The sequence below is a fragment of the Trachypithecus francoisi genome, unplaced genomic scaffold (assembly GCF_009764315.1).
Source record: "Trachypithecus francoisi isolate TF-2019V2 unplaced genomic scaffold, Tfra_2.0 Lachesis_group17, whole genome shotgun sequence".
Taxonomy (NCBI): domain Eukaryota; kingdom Metazoa; phylum Chordata; class Mammalia; order Primates; family Cercopithecidae; genus Trachypithecus; species Trachypithecus francoisi.
The window spans coordinates 61,548,433-61,568,295 of NW_022681462.1; the positions used below are offsets into that span (position 1 = coordinate 61,548,433).

The 19,863-nt window shown below is 47.3% G+C and overlaps 1 protein-coding gene across 2 annotated transcripts in view; it reads right to left on the bottom strand.

Annotated features, from left to right (window-relative positions):
- Positions 1-16,294: 16,294 nt before the first annotated feature.
- Positions 16,295-19,863, bottom strand: part of PRKCE (protein kinase C epsilon) — a 548,372-nt gene continuing 544,803 nt past the window's right edge. The window contains exon 15 of one of the 2 annotated variants that reach the window (XM_033175814.1): positions 16,295-19,560. In XM_033175814.1, the coding sequence (XP_033031705.1) occupies positions 19,414-19,560 (147 nt within the window). In that variant the 3' untranslated portion in view covers positions 16,295-19,413. The remainder of the gene's footprint in view (positions 19,561-19,863) is intronic. The other variant, XM_033175815.1, reaches the window with a different exon arrangement.

Here is a 19,863-nt window from a genome sequence, read left to right on the forward strand (position 1 = left end):
ATCATTATAGTTAATATTGAAGTATGGGAGATTTCCCATTAAAACCAGGAGCAAATCAAGAATGTCCATAATAATGGTTTCTATTTGAATTGTCCTGGTTGTGTCCTCCCCAGGGTAGATTGTGAGGTAGGAGGATGAGGAATTCTTTGATGGCATTAATTTTCCCCATGAAGCATGAGGCAAGGTTATCAGCTGAACACAGGTGGGAAGCTGTCAGAGGTTTGGTAAGAGGGGAAGGTATTGACTAAGCATCTTGCAGAGTGGGAGAGCAAACTTATTCGGGAACCATCCAAGGACTGTGAGAAAAAGTTAAATGTCTACTGTGTTTGGTGATCATGAACGGAAGAGGAAACCTGTGAGTAAGTTTGTGACTTTCGGCTGGGCGTGGTGGCTCACGCCTGTAATCCCAGGACTTCAAGAGGCCAATGTGGGTGGATCACGAGGTCAGAAGTTCAAGACAAGCCTGACCAACAAGGTGAAACCCGTCTGTACTAAACAAACAAACATTAGCTGGGTGTGGTGGCGGGCGCCTGGTGTCCCAGCTACTGGGGAGGCTGAGGCAGAAGAATTGCTTGAACCTGGGAGGTGGAGGTTGCAGTGAGCCAGGATCGCACCACTGCACTCCAGCCTGGGCAACAGAGACTCTGTCTCAAAATAAATAAATAATAAATAAATAAATAAATAGTTTATGATTTTCTCAACCAATGTGTGCTCAGGGATAGGCATGGTGAAATTGTTGAGTTTAACCTAGTTTAGGATTTTACCAGAGAAGAAACACTAAATCCCAAGGAAGCTGAGAGTGTTTGAAAGGTAGTAATTATAGAATTTAAGCTGTACAAAAAGAATTGAAGATAAAAGAAAGATGATAGTGAAAAGTGATGGAATCAATGGATTGGAAGTCTCAATGAAGTTGAAAACACATTGATGGGACACAAAAGTGGATGTACTTTTGTCTAGAAAGCTAGAAGGTTGTGGTGAGAAGATGGGAGGTTTGTGGTTGAGTTTCAGAGGTGCTGGAGTCACTGGTGTTGAATAGGAGTGCGGCGACCATGGGGGCAGGGAAGTGACTGAGTTAGGGTAGAAGAAAAGTTGGAGACCGGGAGCGGTGGCTCACGCCTGTAATCCCAGCACTTTGGGAGGCCGAGGTGGGTGGATCACAAGGTCAGGAGATCGAGACCATCCTGGCTAACACGGTGAAACCCCGTCTCTACTAAAAATAGAAAAAATTAGCCGGGCGTGGTGGCGGGCGCCTGTAGTCCCAGCTACTCAGAAGGCTGAGGCAGGAGAATGGCGTGAACCCGGGAGGCGGAGCTTGCAGTGAGCCGAGATCCCGCCACTGCACTCCAGCCTGGGCAACAGAGCAGACTCCGTCTCAAAAAAAAAAAAAAAAAAGAAAAGAAAAGAAAAGAAAAGTTGGAGGCAAGATGGGCAGGGAACTGGGAGAAGGTGGTGGGGTGGCTATGTGGATGTTAAAGCCTCATAGAAAGAAGTCAGGAGAGAGAAACAGTGAGCTAAGAGTTACAGTCCATGACAGAGGCCAGTGGGAGGGTTTGAGGAGGGAATAGCTAGGGGATTGGATAAAACTAGGCCCGGACGGATCAGAGCAGTAAGACCCTGGAGGACTCTGGACTTCTGGTGAAGGCTGAAGTAATCGGGAATTAGTCTCTTGGGCAGGGCTAGGAGAAGGGAAACATTTTAAACTACCATCTGAACTCCTTGTCTTATGAGTTTTGAGGCCTGGGGTGATGTGAGATTTATCCATACCAATGGAATTAGATGGTGGAGGTTGGGCTGGTTTGGCAGAGGTTCCCTCTTGGGTCCTGTGGGAAGTTTCTAGAGGGAGCTTTAGGGGAGGAAGGAGAACTCCCTGGAGGTTAAGTGTGACTCAACAGACTCAAAACCCAGATGTACCTCATTAGCTGCGGTGGCTTCAGAGGGCTGCAGCCCCAGGGCAAAGGTTGTGTTTAAAAGTGCTGGGCAGAGATAAGGTCTAGAGGAGATGGTTTAACCAGCAAGTGGTGTCCTGTCCTCTCATCCCTGCTAATAAACAACAGATTCCAGGAATGCTACCTGCTTGAGCTTGGCCCAAGGAACAATCCCAATACCATAAACATTGATTCCAAGGAGCCCCTCCGGCCAAGGCTAGTGAGGGAAAGCCCCAGGATATGGCTGCTGCTGGTTTTCCTTAGTTTCAGAAGACAGGGCTGAGCAGTTTCTCTGTACACACCCTCCTTGGGCACCACTGTACGTCCTGGCCTTTGAGGGGCCCCTCCAGCAACCCTGCAAGGCAGGGGAGAATGTCTCCACTTCAGCAGTGCACAGAATGTGCCCAGGATCCCATAGAACATGGCAGATCCCTTAGACCCAGGCTGCTTGCACTCTATTTCCCTGCCTCTCATTCAGTTCTTCAAACATTTATGGGGTACCTACCATGGCAGTCACTCAGCTAGAAACTGAGGACACTGTGAGGACAGAGTTCGACAGCCTTAGCTACACATGAGGTCACCTTTGAAACCCTCCACCCTCCAATTCCGACTTCAGGAGTTAAGGGATGGAGGCCAAGATTCGCATTTTCACTTGAATGTATTTACGGAAGTTCCTGCTAGAGGAGACTGGTTTGCTTTCTGGGCAAGCCCAGAGAAGTGGAGTGGTCTAGCTTTGGCATCTTACAGCTGGGAAGAACTCAGCCCTAAGCAAGGGTGAAAGAGACAGTTCAAGGCCTGAGGGGTGCTCCCCTCCACCCTCCACCCCCACCTTCTTCAGGGTGCCGTAAAATCTCACTGTTGCAGATTCATTTGTTTTATTCGGTTAAGGTTTGTCTCTAGCTAAAATGCAAACACCTCTCAGCTGGGGAAGGAGGGAGGGCTTGATGAGGGAAAGACACATCAGCTATTAACAGTTGAACAGGGTGAGTTTAACAAAGCAATGCACTGCTGGAGATGAAACAACACAAGTAACAAATACTTATTCGGGACTAACTGTGCTAGGTCCCAGCCTGGGCAGGGGAGACTGGTTGAGAAAAGCGGGGGACCTGCCCTTTGAAAGCAGCTAGAGGGAAGTGAGGAGAAAAGGGGATGGAGTTCGGAACCCCGGCTCACCTTGGGAGAAGCAGGTTTGCAGCAGGCCTGCAGGCATCTGGGGTCTGCTGGGACACACAGGGAGTCCAGAATACAAAGATAAGGATGACTCAACCACAGGACCAGCTACAGGGGCAGGCAGTAGGAGCAGTGCTGAGGGATACCAGGGAGGTATCCCAGTGCTGAAGGAGCCCTGGGGAGGGCCTGGCCAGGGAGCATTATGGATGAAGCACTTTCCTCGGCCTGGGAGACCAGGGAAGGCTTCTCAGAGGCCGTTTGATGACAGCTGGAAAGAATAATTTGATCAAGTAGAGGCTGGATGGAAAATGAAGGGCATAGAAGGACAGCAAGGGCACAGGCACCGGACTTTGCAGAGGAACTGCCATTTGTGGGGAGGGACTGATCAGGGGGATGAGGCTGGAGACTTGGTTGGGCTGAGCTGAGGCTGGGCTCTGGCCGGCAGGTACTTCTGGATTCTTTGTTGGCTGGTCTCCCTTTGGCAGGTTCTGAAGGAAAGGAGAAGGGAGGGGCAGAACTGATGAGACTCGGTGCCTTGTAAACCTCAGGGCAGCCCTTCCTGAACCCCCAAGAAACCTGTCCTGAGGCCTCTTTCTCTCCCGCTGTCCCTCACTCTGGTGCACAGCAGGCAGAAGCTCTTGAATATCTTCTGAGACAAATTGGGATTTTTAAACTATTTCGTTTATCTTGATGGAAAAAGGAGTTCAGTCCCTTGATGGAAAAAGGCTCAATTCCTGGGAGCCTTTAACTCCAGCCAAGGAGCTGGCCTGTCTGGCAAGATTTTTTTCTCCCTTCCTCAGAGGTGGCTGGGGACCACAGTGCCTCTCTGGGCAAAATAAAAAGGCAGATTAAAGAATTACAACCTTCAAATAAACGAAAAAAGAAAAGTCCAAGAACAACAGGAAGTTGGACAGGAAGTTCCCATAGAAGATGAAAATATTTGAGAGTCATGCTGAGAGCAGAGGGCTGAGGGCTGGGGAATTTCAGGGATACACAGCTGTGGAGGTGGTAGTGGCCCATGCCACCCAACAGTCTGCTGCCCCTTCCTTTCACAGGATGCCCCTGGACCTGCTGGTCAGGCCCTGCTCATTCTCAGGGGCTCCAGGCACATTGTGCTTAAACAGGCATATGTACACACATGTATGTGCACACATGACAACCATGACAGGTGCCCAGATACACCCATGTATGTACATGCACACGTGCTCATGCCAAGAAATGTGTGTGCACGGTGAACCTCTATGCACACAAATGTATAAAAGACAAACATAGAGACATTGTGTAAAAGTGTAAAGAAAGCAAAAGATGGAATCTAGGCCCTTCCTCTTCCTGCTGTATTTGACCCCCGCCCCCCACCTTTCCCAGGATTGTGGGCTCTGGTAATGTCTGGCTGCTGGAAGGCTTCTTACAGATTTGTCCCCCATGCCCACCCAGGGCAGCCCTCCTTGGGCAGTATCTTAGCTCTATTTTTCTGGACATGTAGTCCTCAAGCTTTTTGATCTCAGGACCCCTTTGTTTGTTTGTTTGTTTTTTGAGACAGTCTTGCTCTGTCATCCATGCTGAAGTGCAATGGAATTATCTCGGCTCACTGCAACCTCCACCTCCCAGGTTCAAGCAATTTTCCTGCCTCAGCCTCCCTAGTAGCTGGGATTACAGGCACCCGCCACCACACTGGCTAATTGTTGTATTTTTAGTAGACATGGGGTTTCACTGTGTTGACCAGGCTGGTCTCGAACTCCTGACCTCAGGTGATCTGCCCGCCTCGGTCTCCCAAAGTGCTGGGATTACAAGCGTGAACCACTGCGCCCAGCCTCAGGACCACTTTATACTTTTAAAAATTATGAGGGCTCCAAAGAGCTCTCATTTATTGAGATTTATTGAGCTGTATCTATCAACATAGCGGCATTGTTTTATATTTTTATAAATCTCTTTAATGTGCAGCTGAGTAGAAGACAGCTGGATTCTTATATCTGCTTTTGCATTAAATATGTTAAGATATGCTTTGGTCAAAGCATATGAAGAAACTCCAGCATCACAGAGATACGCAGTTGGAAAAGAGAGGACTTCAAGGATCCTGTGTTAGGCAGCCTCTAAGATGTCTCCCAGTGATCCTGCCCCCCAACATTCATATCCTTGTGTAAACCCCTCCCCTCCTATGTGGGCTGGACCTAGTGATTTCCTTCTAGGGAATACATATGCCAAAAGTGGTGAGACATAACTTTGAAGATTACATTACAATAAGACCGGCTTTTTGGAACTGAAGGAGACCTCTGTCCCATATCCAGCGAGGAACTGAATCCTGCCAACAACCACAGCAATGCTTTTGGAAGGACATCTTCCCCTAGTCGGTCCTTCAGATGAGACTGCAGCCTCAGCTGACCCCTTGATTGTAGCCTGTGAGGGACCTTGAGGCATCCGTTAGGCCTGCCCCGATTCCTGACTGCCTGTGAGATACTTGCAGATAAATGTGTGTTGTTTTAAGCTGCTGTGCTTTGGAGTAATTTCTTCCACAACACTGGACAACTGATAGACCCATGAGAGGGTCTTAGGGACGCCCAGGAGTCCCCAGACCTCACTTTGAGAACTGCTACTCTAGAACTATCCCTCTTCGACTGCTCTTGTGGATTTTATCCAGTCAGTATCTGCCTCTTCTTTCACTGTCCTGCTCTCAGTGGAGAGGAGGAAGAGGACTGGTATATAGGGATGAGGCCCTGTACAGGTGAGCAGTAACAGGTGATAGTGTGCGTTTCCAGTCCTGGGTCAGGATGGTGCCTGCGCATCGCATTGCTGCTCCCTGAGTGTGGAATTTCAGGCCGTGTGCAGCTAATCAGGGACATGATGGCAGATCATGGCAGGTTCCAGGTGGAGTCTGTCCCCTCCTCAGTGAACCCACACCTTGCCCACCCCCATCCTGGTGCTCTCTGGGGAACTAAACTGCAACCCTACAACTCATGCACTGGGGCCTTGGAGGGCAGTCATTGCAAATTATCCTATTGCTTCTGTCTTTGGGGTGAGCAACATAGATAGCCAGAATCTGACTTTGTCTTCCAGTTGAAGTCTTCTGTCTGAATTCGCAGATGTTCATGTTCATACAGGCCCGTCTGTCCATCCTTCCAAATTCCTGAACTACTGATGTCATAGCTCTTTTTACAGATGGAAAAGCTGAGGCAGGAAGGAGAATCAATGGCATCCAGTCAGGGTTCCAGAGGCTGTGGTAGAACCAGGAAAACAACATTCAAACGGAGGAATTCCTTTAACCATATTAATTACTAAGCAAAAGTGGAAGTTCCTGATCTCTTATATCTTCCTACTTCCAAGAGTAACATCAATCCTGACCATGACACCTCACATTCTAGATCAGTCCTGGCTTTCCTCCAATGGCATGTGCCATGAGGATAGGGACTTGGAGACGATCTGGGCCTGTCACCCCACTGTGGAAGAAGAAATGGAGAGCCCAGCGCAGGAGATGATGTGACCAGCCCAAGGTCACGTAGCAAGGTAGAGATAAGATCAGGTCTCAAACAAGACTTCTGCTCCCCTCCCCCACTCCCACTCACAACCAGTGTCATATTAGAGCTTCACGTGAGGGGCCCGCCACCCCCACCCCAGGCTATGGGTGCTGTGAGGGTGGTGCTGGGCTCAGTAGCAGGTCAATCAGTGACTGAGAATGAATGAGGAGGCTGGCACGTTTTTAGGTTTGGTCTGTGACCAGGGTTAGATTCCTGTGATTAAAAGTCGGTTTCTGACAAAGTCAAGGTTAGAGGGTCAGCCTGTAGCCAGGATGGGGAAGTCAGTCATTGTTGAGGCTCAGCCTATCTCTGACGGGGTTTAGAAGTCAATCTGGCTGGAGTAAGAGGCCAGCCTTAGGTTGGGGTGGTGTCAGTCCACGGCCACTGTTTGTTTCTTGCAACACTAATCAACCTCTGGTGCTTCACGCAGCAGATCCCAAGCCCTCTTGCCTTAGTACAGAAGGTCCAGTGTCCTGAGCAGAGGATGGAGGGATCAGCTCCTTCTCCAGGGGTAGAGGGGGCTCAGGTAGGGCACCAAGGAACTCGCTCACCGGGCTGGAGTTGGCATAGCCTTGGTTCTAGGGCTGTCCTCAGCAGCTGGCCTGGGACATAGCCCTTGCACGAAGGGCGCAGCCACTAAAAAGACTTCAGGCCCTTGGAGGCATTTCCTGTTTTCCAGTGAACTGAAAACTCAGCTTCCTGCTTAGAACAGTCCATAAGGATGATTTCTTTTTTTGATGGTGGGCAGAGTGTCTGGGGGCACAGGCTTTGTTGGACTTGAGGACATGCTCTCAGGGCCCTGGTAGGAGAAGGCCCAGGGAGATGAGTGGGAAAGGAGAGCAAGAACCCCCGGACACCCCAGCCTATTTCCTGGCTGTACCTTTGTGTTCACAACCAGAGCCCTTAGAGGGAGTAGCACCAGCATAATCATACCCCAAACAATTGTGTGTATTTCACATGGAGGTGAAAGTTCTCTGGAGAGGAAAAGCAAAAAGTGTGCAGGACCTATGTTGGCATGGTGACCAGAAGCATGTTGAAAGAGCCGGGTCTTTGGCGCCACCCAGACCCAGATTCAAATCACAGGCTTGAGTGCTCATCTGTCCCTGATGCTGGGTATGTTGCGTGGACAAATTCCTGGCCTTTCTGAACCTCAGAGCCTTCATTTCTAGAATGGGATCCAAATAAACCCCTCCCAGGCACCATTGGAAGCCAGTCTCCTTCCTTCCAACTGACTGCAGCGGGAGAAGGGTCCAGAGGCTCATCTGTTCCCCAAACAAGGCAATCAGCTCCACTTCCGCCAAAGTGAAGGCTCCAGGCTGGTGCTGCTGCCCCTCCCCAAGCCCTCTCTCCTGCCTTCTCTGTGACTTACAGGCACAAGCTGGTCTCCAGCCACTCACTTGCCCAGCTCTGGCTCTCCTGTATTGTCTCTTTGGGTGGTGAGTCGAAAGAGGATCGGGGTAGGACAGAATTTCCTGCTTGGCCCCACCTGCCTTACCTTTGGCCCCCATTATCCCCACCACACTAAACTCTGTCAGTTCCTCTGCCCCTGCCAGGGATCACCCAGGACCTCCAAGCCCCAACATCAACATGGAGTGCAGATTAACAGCCCCCTGCACAGCTGGGAGAGAGCGGGTAGAAAGTAAGGCCATTTACAAAGGTCATTAACACGGACCACAATTTTGAAGGAGGTGTTGGCCAGATGAGGCCCACAGCTCCCATCCCCATGGTGGGTCCAGGTGTGGAGGAACTGGCCTAGACGGGAAGGCTGCAGGGGAGGGTGGGGAGGGCCTGCCAGCCCAGCCTTGCTCAGATTCCATCTGGCCCTTGGCCTGCTGTCTTTTGTGTCACCACCCCTGCCTCTGGATGGATAATGTCCATGAAGATGGGCCCTCACCTTTCCCTTTGGAGTGGTGCCTCCTTGGAGCAGCTGAATTGCTGGAGGCGCCGAGTGACCTGACAACTGCCCAGAACAGAGGCCGCCTGAGGCCCGCTCTCACCTGAGCAGGGAACAGCTGGACACAGCTGAGCCTGCCTGGGACTCTGCCCACGTAGCCTTTCTCCTCCTTCCTGAGTCTCTCCTCGTTCTCTCCTCCTCGCCCTCCTGCCTTTCTCAGGACAATAAAGTAGGAGTGAGGTAGATTTAGGAAATCTGGCAATGATGTGAAAATTTCTCTACGCATGCACACGTAAAGATCTGGGGTGGAGGCAGAGCCAGGCCTGCTGGCCCTGGGTGAATGTATTCCTGGGGGAAGTGCTCTCAGAAAACCATTCTCTGCAGGAGCCCTGGGAACTCAGAGCTGGGGGTGGCCGATAATTCTATGATCACAACATTGTTCTGCTCCAGGAAAAACCTCCACCCAGGTGGGATCAAATGCCAAAGAAGGGTTCTTGGGAGGGTCTATTTATTTGATTTGGTTCTAGCAGGAAGAGGAAGGCTGAGTGAATCTCGGCAGGCCATTTCCCACCCCTCATCCTACCAGTCTGTTCTCTGGGATGCTTCTGGGAGCCCTGAATGACTGTTCATTGGTTCATTCATTCATTCATTCATTCTTTTAATTACATATAAATATAGTTCAGCCCTAGGGAAAATCACGACTTCATCCCACGTTGTGATCTCTCCGGCGTTGTTTTCTTTCTTTTCTCCATAGCATGTGCCACCTTCTCAGGACAGTCCTAGATCCAGGCAGGAGGGGCGCTGCCCGGGCTCTGCAATTTACAGGGATCCCTTCTCCAGCTTCTCCTCCTTTCCAAGGGCCAAGGAGCCAGTAGCTGCAGCCAGCAGCCCTGCTGCTAGACTACCTCTGGGTACCTAGGATGTGGAATTCCCTGCCATGAGCAAACTCATGGTCCAGAGTTTGCTGTCAGAGTCTGCACATCCTCGGGCCCATCCTCCCAGGGTGACCCAACCCCCAGCACATGCACCCTTGGCCAAGGAGTGTGGATGGAAGCTGGACATGATGACTGGGGGTGTCCTACTGGTGTGAGACACAACTTGGAGTGGGAAGAGAAGGAGTAGCCCACAAGCAGGGCCAGCTCTCCCCAGGCAGCCACGTTCCTGGGAGCCAGGACTCCAAGGAGTCCTATTCCAAATTCAAACCTGGCCTTTCAGGTTGTTATGGAAATGTATATCTCAAGGGACAAAGTTAGGATGTATTTTACTTAACAATACCCTGATTTATAACTTTAAAAATATTTAGCCCTTTGGTCCATTTATACTATTCCTTAAATGTCAGGGGCAGCCTGGACCTTCTAACACATTATGTAATTTACTTAATGTTCATGTTTACAGTTTATTATTCTCTGCCAACATCCTTGCCTTGTGTAAGGGTGAGGATTTTTGTCTTTGTTCACTGATGTCTAGATGGATGGCTTACATGTAGTGGGAACTCCATGAAAATTTGTCTAATAAGTGAGTGAATGAAGGAGTGAATGGATAGTTCTGTGTGTCATCTGTCCTGTGTGCAAGTACTTTCTGTATGGTCTCTGGCGTTCAGCCAGATCTGGCCTGTTGCTAGGTCTGTGAACTGAGCAACGTTCAGTTTCCTTAACTGTAGAACTGACATACAAATACAACAGCTTTATGAATTTGTAAGAATTAAATAAACTATATAATTTCTGAGACTCAGTTTCCTCATCTATAAAATGGGGGATAATTGGAGTATCTACTTCATGTGATTTTGATGAGGTTAAATAGGCTAATTTATGTGACATACTTAGTACAGTGTCTGGAACAAAGAAGGGTTTTTAGGTTATTAATAACCTAAAGAAGGAAGCATGAATGGTAGATTCTGCAATTGGTTTCCCAGAAGTCAGCCTTTTCAGAGCCTCCCAAAGCAATCAGTGGGTGGCCTCCTGCTCCAATGTACGTAAGGCCTGAGAGGCAGTGGCATGTGTAATTGTTCACCTTGCACATAGGTTCCAAAGCTGAGCCTGGTCTGATCTCAACCCTCTGGCAGTATTTACCTGATCCAACTGGGGAAAGTAAGCACTGAAACATGAACTCTGCCATCATACACAGAGATAAGGGTGTCTATTGAAGGGGTGGGTTGGGTTCTCAAAGATTGTCCCCCCTACAAAAACCATCAAACCACTTTATAAACAATTCCCATGACCTTGACACTCTCAGGTTGAGAAATGAAGTTGAAGACTGCTGCAGGACCATCCTGGAACCCAAGTCCCCCAAGCTCCCAGCCCGTCCATGCCATGCAAAGCTGACTGCCCTTCCCTGCCTTTTGTCTGCCCACATCTTCCTCCCCTTTTAGTGCCCTCTCAGCACTGCCTCATCCAGGAAGCCTGCCTCCATAATGCAAACCTCCCCCGCTTCTCTGGACTTCCCTTGTGTCGTCAGCAGGGCTTTCTTTGTCTCTCTTGCCTGCCTTCCGCTGCCCTCCTGCGTGGGGCCTGTTTTGTTTCATGCTGGTTGTCAGTTCCCTGAGGGCCACAACCTTGCCTTGGATATGCTCCTTTCTGCCTGCACTGAGGGTCCCTCACTGGTGGGGTGGGTTGTGTAAGGCGCCCCCAGGAGTGCTGAGGAGCAGGACATCTGAAAGATAAGAGAAAACAGAAAAGAAAGGCTGCCCTCGTTACACCAAGCTAGACTTTCCTGTGGTACAGCCTGCACTCTGATCAAGAAGTGGGGGTGCGAGTGCCTCAGGGAGGAGAAATGATGGCAATTGAACAGATGCTGTACCTTGGACCTTTTGATCTCACTGGTGTTTCACAACAGGTCTTGAGGCTGTAGGTCTCATTACCACCATTTTATAAATACAGAAACAGGTTTAGAAAGGTACAGTTACCCACCCAAGGTGGGCAAGCTCCCTAAGCCAATTTTTGGTGCACATCCCTGCATTATTTTTGGTAGACTCCTACAGCTGCAAGAAGGGGAGACGTAGTTACTCCATAACAAGTTCTCAGCCCACCCTCCGAGACAAATACAATTTATTAGCAAGTAGGCACAGAGAGCCTTGTGGATATTCTGAAAGCTCCATCAAGTCCCAGATCCCTGTCCTTTTGGGTGTTTTTGATAGTGCCTCCCAGGAAAGGTTTCCCACAACAAATGTGACCCTGTTCCCCCATAGCATCAGGCTATCTATGGGAGTTAGACAACAGGACACCTCCAAGGCAGCAGGAAACACAGGCCAGGTAGGGGTTCAGCCAAGGTTGCTGTCTCCAAGGGCGATAGACAAAGGTCTTTCTAGATTTGGGGTATTTTCTCTTTTTTTGAGACAGGGTCTCACTTTGCCACCCAGGCTAGAGTGCAGTGGTGCCATCATGGCTCACTGTGGCCTCAATCTCTGGGCTGAGGTCATCACCTCGGTCTCCCAAGTAGCTGGGGCTACAGGCACCACCACCATGACTGGCTAATTTTTTGTAGAGACAAGGTTTTGCCATGTTGCCCAGGCTGGTCTTGAATTCCTGGGTGCAAGCTATCTGCCCACACTGGCCTGTCAAAGTGCTGGGATCACAGGTGTGAGCCACTGTACCCGGCAGGGGGTTATTTACTTATTTATTCTCTTTTTTTCTTCTTTTGAGACAGAGTCTTGCTCTGCCACCAGGCTGGAGTGCAGTAGCACGATCTCGGCTCACTGTAACCTCCACCTCCCAGCTTCAAGCGATTCTCCTGCCTTAGCCTCCTGAGTAGCTGGGACTACAGATGTGCGCCAACATGCCCAGCTAAGTTTTGTATTTTTAGTAGAGACGGGGTTTCACCATGTTGGCCGGGATGGTCTCAATCTCCTGGCCTTATGATCTGCTCACCTCGGCTTCCCAAAGTGCTGGGATTACAGGCACGAACCACCACGCCCGGCCATGGGGTTCTACATGAAGTACACTACAGAGTAGTGCATAGATCTTAAGGATACAGCTTAATGCATTGTCACAATGTGAACCCACCTGTTTGCCAGCTCCTCGTTCTGAAAACAAAACTAGTACCACCAGAAGCCCCTTTGTGCCCCCTCCTAATCATGACCTCGCCTCCCCATAAGGCTAACCACTAGCCTGATTTCCAAGAGCATGGATTTTATCAATAGAATCACAGTGTGTACTCTTCGGCCTGGCTTCTTTTCCTTAACGTTATGTTAGAAGAGTCCTCTGTGTTGTTGCGTGTAGCTCTAAATCACTCATTCTTATGGTTATATAGTGTTCCATTGTGGGAATATTTCACAATTCATTTTTCCTTTCCATAGTGGATAGATTTTTCTCCTGGGTCAAAGGTATACAATATGGCTTTCACAGACACTGACGAAGTTTTTCAAAGTACTTGCACCATTTTCTACTCAGACCAGAAACATTGAAAGTTCCAATTGTTCCACATCTTATGTCTGACTTTTTGAGTTAGTCGTTTGGGTGGAGGTAAAGTGGTATCGCAGTTCGATTTAAATGTGCATTTTTCCAATTACTAGAAAAGTTGAAGTCTCGCTAGGTTTTCATAGCCTGTGTTTTAAAACATGGAGATTTGTCTTGAGATGTCTTTGCCAATCTGCTTATCTCAGATACCACTAATGTCACCTTTCTAACATTCTTTATGCTAATTAACAAGCTACCATTTTCCTTGAGGAAATAGTTTTCTAGCATCCCTTATGTTAATGACAAACTCCCTTGTGCTTTGGGAGGTAAAAGAAGGCTGAAGAACTTGTAGTAGCTTTTTGAATAAATACTATTTATTCAACTTGCTGTCCATCCCTGAAAAATGTATTTCTGATTGTACTTGAAGGGTCCTCCTTCAAGTATAGCTTAAAACTGACATACCACATATGTAATGTCATTGTCTGGGCTAAAGTACTTTGAAGTAGGAAATAGACTTCATAATGTGGCTTTCAAGCCTTCTTTCCACCCCCTCTCTGCCGCTCCAAACATGAGGACAACACACACCTAGTGCTTCTGAGATTGCCTTGCATGGAGATCTTCAGGCTCCTGGTAGCCCGAGTGATGGTCTGCACCTCGGTACAAGGAAATAGAGAAGGGATAATATCCCCATTGATTTCCTTGGCAAGAAATCTATTAGTCTGGCTGTTTCTTAGTTCAGGGCACAGCCACACATACTCTCCTCAAGCGGCTCTGCAGCCACCTGAACCTTGCTAGGGACCCTGCCCAGAGCTCCCCTGGAACAGGTGGGTCAGCGCCTGGCTTTCTCATCTAGAATGTGGTTGGGGGTGGGAAGAGAGGTTCCAAACCAGATATACTGACAGCAATTGACCTTTCTTAGTGCTTTGCGGAGCACAGAAATTTGAGAGGACGAGTCCCTTGTCTCCAGGACTTTGGAGCTGTTCTCTTCCAGAGCTCTAGGTAAGGGGACGTGCAGGCTGGTCACATTTCATTCAGCCAAGGGCTTGCGGATATCTCCTGACCTTCCTACAACAGCTCCTTTTGTTTCTGCTAATGTTTTTTGGCTTTATTAAGTTATAATTGACAAGTAAACATTGTGTATATTTGTGGTATATGTGATGTTTTGATAAGTATACATTGTGAAATGATTAAATCAAGCTAATTGATATTAGATTGGTGCAAAAGTAATTGCAGTTTTGCCATTACTTTTTAAAATTTGTTAAAATAGTATATATAGTATTTCTTTTAATTTTTATATTAAGTTCCAGGGTACATGTGCAGGATGTGCAGGTTTGTTACATAGGTAAAAGTGTTAGTATTACTTTTAAAAATGGCAAAAACCACAATTACTTTTGCACCAACCTAATATATCCATCACCTCACGTTCTTTCTCCTCCTCCTCCTCCTCCTCCTCCTCCTCCTCCTCCTCCCCCTCTTCCTCCTCCTTCTTAAAAATTTGAGACAGGATCTTGTTCTGTTGCCCAGGCTGGAGTGCAGTGGCACAATTATGGCTCACTACAGTCTTGACCTTCTGGGCTTAAGCAATCCTCCTGCTGTGGCCTCCTGTGTAGCTGGACCACAGGCGTGCACCATGGTGCCTGGCTGATTTTTTTTTTTTTTTTTTTTTGTAGAGATGAGGTCTCACTTTATTGACCAGGCTCGTCTTGAATTCCTGGGCTCAAGTGATCCTCTCACCTTGGCCTCCCAAAGTGCTGGGATTACAGGTGTAAGCCAATGTGCCTGGCCCCAGCCCATTCTTTTTTTGTGGTGAGAACACATAATATCTTCTCTCTTGGCAACTTTCAATTATACGTTATTATTAACCATCGTCACCATGTTCTACAATCAAGCTTCGCAGCGTATTTATCCTAACTGAAACTTTGTTAGTTTGACCAACATCTACCCATTCCCACCCTCATCCCAGACCCTGGCAACCACCATCATACTCTCTGCCTCTGTGAGTTTGATGTTTCTCCTAATTTTGTTTAAGTTTGTGATAAGACAGACAAGCTGGTGGGAAGGTTGCTTCTCCTTGAGTGGTCACTTACCTAGAAACAACTGCCTGAATCAGAGAGAAAACTATGTGCTAAACACATCCTTCTTGGAGTGGGTCTGGAAATTCATGCTTAGATCTCCAGGTGGGCAGGAGATGTTGCTGAGAGAGGAAAAACTGTGAGAGAAGAGGCCTTTCGGGCAGATATGCCAGTCACTGGAGGGCTTATGAGGAAGTGATTTTGTGAGTAGAGGGTGACAAGGTAGGCCATCCCCTTACCTTAGGATAAGAAGTAGTAGAGCTGCAATCGTTTCTGTAACTTTTTTTTTTTGTTTTTTTTGAAATGGAGTTTTGCTCTTGTTGCCCAGGTTGGAGTGCAATGGTGTGATCTTGGCTCACCGCAACCTCCGCCTCCCGAGTTCAAGCGATTCTCTTGCTTCAGCCTCCCGAGTAGCTGGGATTACAGGCATGCGCCACCATGCCTGGCTAATTTTGTATTTTTGGTAGAGATGGGGTTTCTCCATGTTGGTCAGGCTGTTCTTGAACTTCCAACCTCAGGTGATCCGCCCACCTCGGCCTCCCAAAGTGCTGGGATTACAGGCATAAGCCACCACACCCGGCCCATTTCTGTAACTTTTAAGGAACAGGAAATTCTGGCCAATGGAAATTTCTGGTGTACTCAAGAGGGTGCTTTTGAGTTTCAAACATTCTTGAAAAGTTCGTGTTGGGAAAAGAGGAGGAGTCTTGCAGTACTGGGGCAACATGCTTGGAATGGCAGAAAAGGAGACCCAGAGTGAAGGAGGAACCTGGAGAGCCCAGGAGTCGGCAGGATGGGCACAGACATGGGCTGCGTGGGGGAGGTGGGCAAGAGCGAAGCATGGAGCCCTACTGGCCAGTCTGTGCTCCAGGCCAGCCTGCAAGGAACTCTCGCCCTAGGAGGAGTCCCTATAGGATCCCAAAGGCCTATAGTTCCAAGCATTGGGCCCAAAACTGAGTCATGAGGAGGCTCAAATGGGCATCGGTTGCAAGGTGGTCCGGCATTTGCTTCTCTGGAAAGACAAAAATGCAGATGCCGCCTGCTTTCTTGCCTATCTCCCAGCACCCCAAGGCAGACAAGCCAAGGCAGCTGAGAGCCATGTCCAGTCGGCACAGGTCCCCTTATTCCTTCTGACAGCCCAGAAGCACAGAGGCAGGGGGAATGTGCAAATATGGTCATTTGCAGCTTTTGTGCATCTTCCAAGGAGAAAGGAAAGCTGAAACCACATTTAGGTTTAGGAATTTTTGAATCTCTAATATATAAATGGCAAAAAGCTTCATTAGTGCCACTTTGCCACTCATAAGGGAGATTAAAAATTCTTACTGGCAATGAGAAATAAGACTTAACGTCATTGTATTTATTAGGTTCTGAAACAATACACATTCACATCCTTTTGAATACAGTACATTTGGCACAATAATGTTTACAATGAAATAACACTAATGAATGGCAAGAGATTAAAATTACATCCAGAAAAGAAAAAGTGTACAAATAAAGCATCACAATACAAAAAAAAATCCTAAAATTGAATACATTTTATAGTTAGCCAGAATTATTTTGCACATAATTAAAAAGAGGTAATTTTTTAGCCTTCTTTTTTTTTTTTTTAAAGCAAGAATAAGTTGTTTTTTCACCTTTGGAGGAAAAAAATTATGTTTCTACTTCACAAAGCCCATAATGAGAGAACACAGGAGAACAGCTATCCTTCATATATATTTTTTGGCTTTTTTTTTTTTTTTTTTTTTGCACTCCCCCCTCCTTTTTTTTTTGTTAGAGAGAGAGAGAAAGAGAAAGGGGGTGGGGCGGGAAAGATTAGAAAAAACTGGCAGAAGTGTTAACAGTGTGTGTATTTTCAAACTCTTGTAAAAATGAAAATGAAACAATGATTACTCAAGGAACACACAAGCCTTTTTCTATAGACCTTTGCTGGATTTAAATCTGCCTGTGTGAGAACTTCACCAGCCAGAGGCATCCCAGCCGGCCCAGCCTTGGGTGCTAAAAAGGGCCCTTTCTGGGACAGACTGACTGACTGCCTTCAGCTGCTAGGTGGAATGTATTATTTGACTTCCCAGCAAACTTGCCAGTTGTCCTGTAGGAAAGGCCCAGTCCCCACTGCCATGCAAACACCAGACCCCTGGACAAGGCCATCTGGCATTGCAGTTAGAGCTTGCTTGGTTGTCCAAAGTTTATAATGGTGAAGAAAGCAGAAGAAAGAACAGTAGTTACACATGAGTATGATGGGCAGTATTATCATGTCTTCCTAAAAAATGAGATGATGCCACCGTAAAGATGTTTCTGTGCTTGTACTCAACTCCAGAAGATAATCTCTCTCCAGAATGTCAAGTTACCGAAGATAAATTAAATTAATCTAATGTTCTTCATCATTCACTGGTATGCCAAACACATGAATTGATATATCATAATATTTAATATTTGCAATTATTATAAGAACAGATAATAATTACACCTGAGTTTTTAAAAAATAAAAACAAAAGAGAACTGAATGTCATCATTAGTAACAAAGGCTATGACCAGCCAGATGCAAATATGGACATAGACTCTCTATGGGCTCAAGATAGTTACTGTCCGAGTTTTGAAACCACCATCAAAAACATTCCTTTCTCTCCCCCATCTCTATCAGGGTATAATAGAGCACAGGAGAACTGTATGTGAGATTTAATATAGCTTAATACATGTTTACATCTTTTAAAATAAACCAAAATGAAATGAACAATACAAAGAATCCCCAACACACACCCCCATCCCCCATAAAGGAACACACCTATGTCTCGGTAACTTGAACCAATACACTTACAGAGTATTGCACCTGGACATTATTATAATTATTCTTTCATAGACTAAAGTTTTATAATATGCCTGAACATGCAGCAGTTGATACCTCTATATTCAATGAATTAATTCCACAGGCCTTGCAGCAAACACTATATACAAAAATCTCAAATGTACAAAAGGCAAAAAGCTTCATTAGTGCCACTTTGCCACTCACAAGTATATATATTTAGGGGCAGCTGGGAAATCCACGTGCAATAGTTGGAATGGATTCCATTCCCTGCTAAATCAGTTCAGTAAATTAGGTAATCAAATGACCTCCAGGAAACATATACACAAAGCCACACAGAACCCTTGGAAATGAAAGAATAACACTGTTAGCATATCTACAGGAGGTAATGTCACATCCCTTAAATAGTGTCCACATGAGTTGCCATTGCATGTCACACAGAAACAAAACTGACTACATCTTGTGACACTGTCAGTTTTCAAACAGGTTGCTGTTCAGTCTCCAGATACCCTTTGTATAACCCATGTTTAGCCTCATTCTGCTTATTCCAAAAGCAGGTATTTCATATATAACTTTACATGTTTAATGTTTAAAAACCACAACACAGTAGTACTACCATTTTGTATAAGTGCGCTAAAATAACACACTGCTGCAGAAAATAAATAGTGTTTATGCTAGGAACTTAGGATGAAACTGGAAAGAGAATTTGGGAGCTGAGCTTTGTTGGAACCCCAGGGTCCTGGCCTTTGTGTCCAGGTAGAACTTGAATAATGAGGAACGCTACTTGCTGCTTTTTCTCTCAATTCATACAGCCCTCATGTGTCACTCGGTCACTGACAGCATCCACCTTGGACGACCGGTTTCTCATTTTGTATTAGCCCTTTAATATCTACCTGTATTCAGACTGGAATTTATATCTTTTGGCCAATTAGAAAGTGAATTTGAAAATATATTTTTCAAATGTTAACAGAGTTCAAAACCCCGTTCCTTTTTCCACAAAGAGGATTTCTTCCACAAGACACAAACTTACATGACTTTGGCATGCTGAAAAGCTAAAACCAAAGCAGGCAAGAGTCAGCCATTCCAGAGCAAACCAACCCAGCTGGCCAATCCCTGCATCTCTGGTCTCCCTCCCTCAGAGGACATGCCTTGAGGGCGCCCTCCCTCGTGCGTGCGGAGAAGCACCAGTCTCTTCTCCAGGACAGAAGGGCAGGGATGGCAAGCTGGGGCGCAGGAGGGAAAAGAAGCAAGAGGGGTCAGGATCTGTGTCCAATAGCAGAGCCAGAGTCTTCTTGTTTGCTTTCTTTCTTTTTTCTTTTCTTTGCAGTAAAAGAACTGAAGTTGCTTCACTGCCAGGAGCCCCTGAGGAGTGGAACCAGGCTTGCCAACGGTCCAAACACGGCAGTGTATACAGCTAACTGCTGACCCAATGAGTCTGTATTACTGGTGAGACAAGAACCGAGAGCGCCTTCTGGTCACCAGGTGGGAGGGGGAGGAGGTGGCCTGGGGCAAGGGAATGCAATAAATAGACAGTGGACATGGGACTGGGGCTCCGAGGAGGAGAAGTAGTTCAAGACCTGCTGAGTCTCTGCAACACAGGAGTCTTCTCTGCACCCCTTCCTGCAGCATCGGCAAAGTCCAACTGCAGTGGGCTCTCAGGGCATCAGGTCTTCACCGAAGTAGGAGAAGCCTTTGAATTCCTCCTGGTTGATCTGCTTTACAATTGCTTCGTCCACAAGGGTGAGTACCGGCTCTTCCCGGGTAAAGTCTTGGTCAAAATTATTGACGTCTCTTTTGGTTTTCTGTGGGAAGAAAAGAGAAAGTGGTAAGTTGAGGCTGCCCTCCCTCCTGAGGGCCCCCCATGGGGAGTGGGCACCGCACTGACCAACCTGTCACCAAAGCAGGCCTCTAGCTACCAACAGACAGCAGACACAGGGCTGTCCCGATGAGGTAACGATGGATGGCCCCAGGACCCGGAGGTGACAGAGGAGGAGAGGAAGAATGAGTCAAGGTGAGAAGGAAGAAGGGGTGAGAGGGTGTGATGGAAAAGCAGGGAAGTGGGATTCCCACAGACGTATATGTGTGTGTGTGTGTGTGTGTGTGTG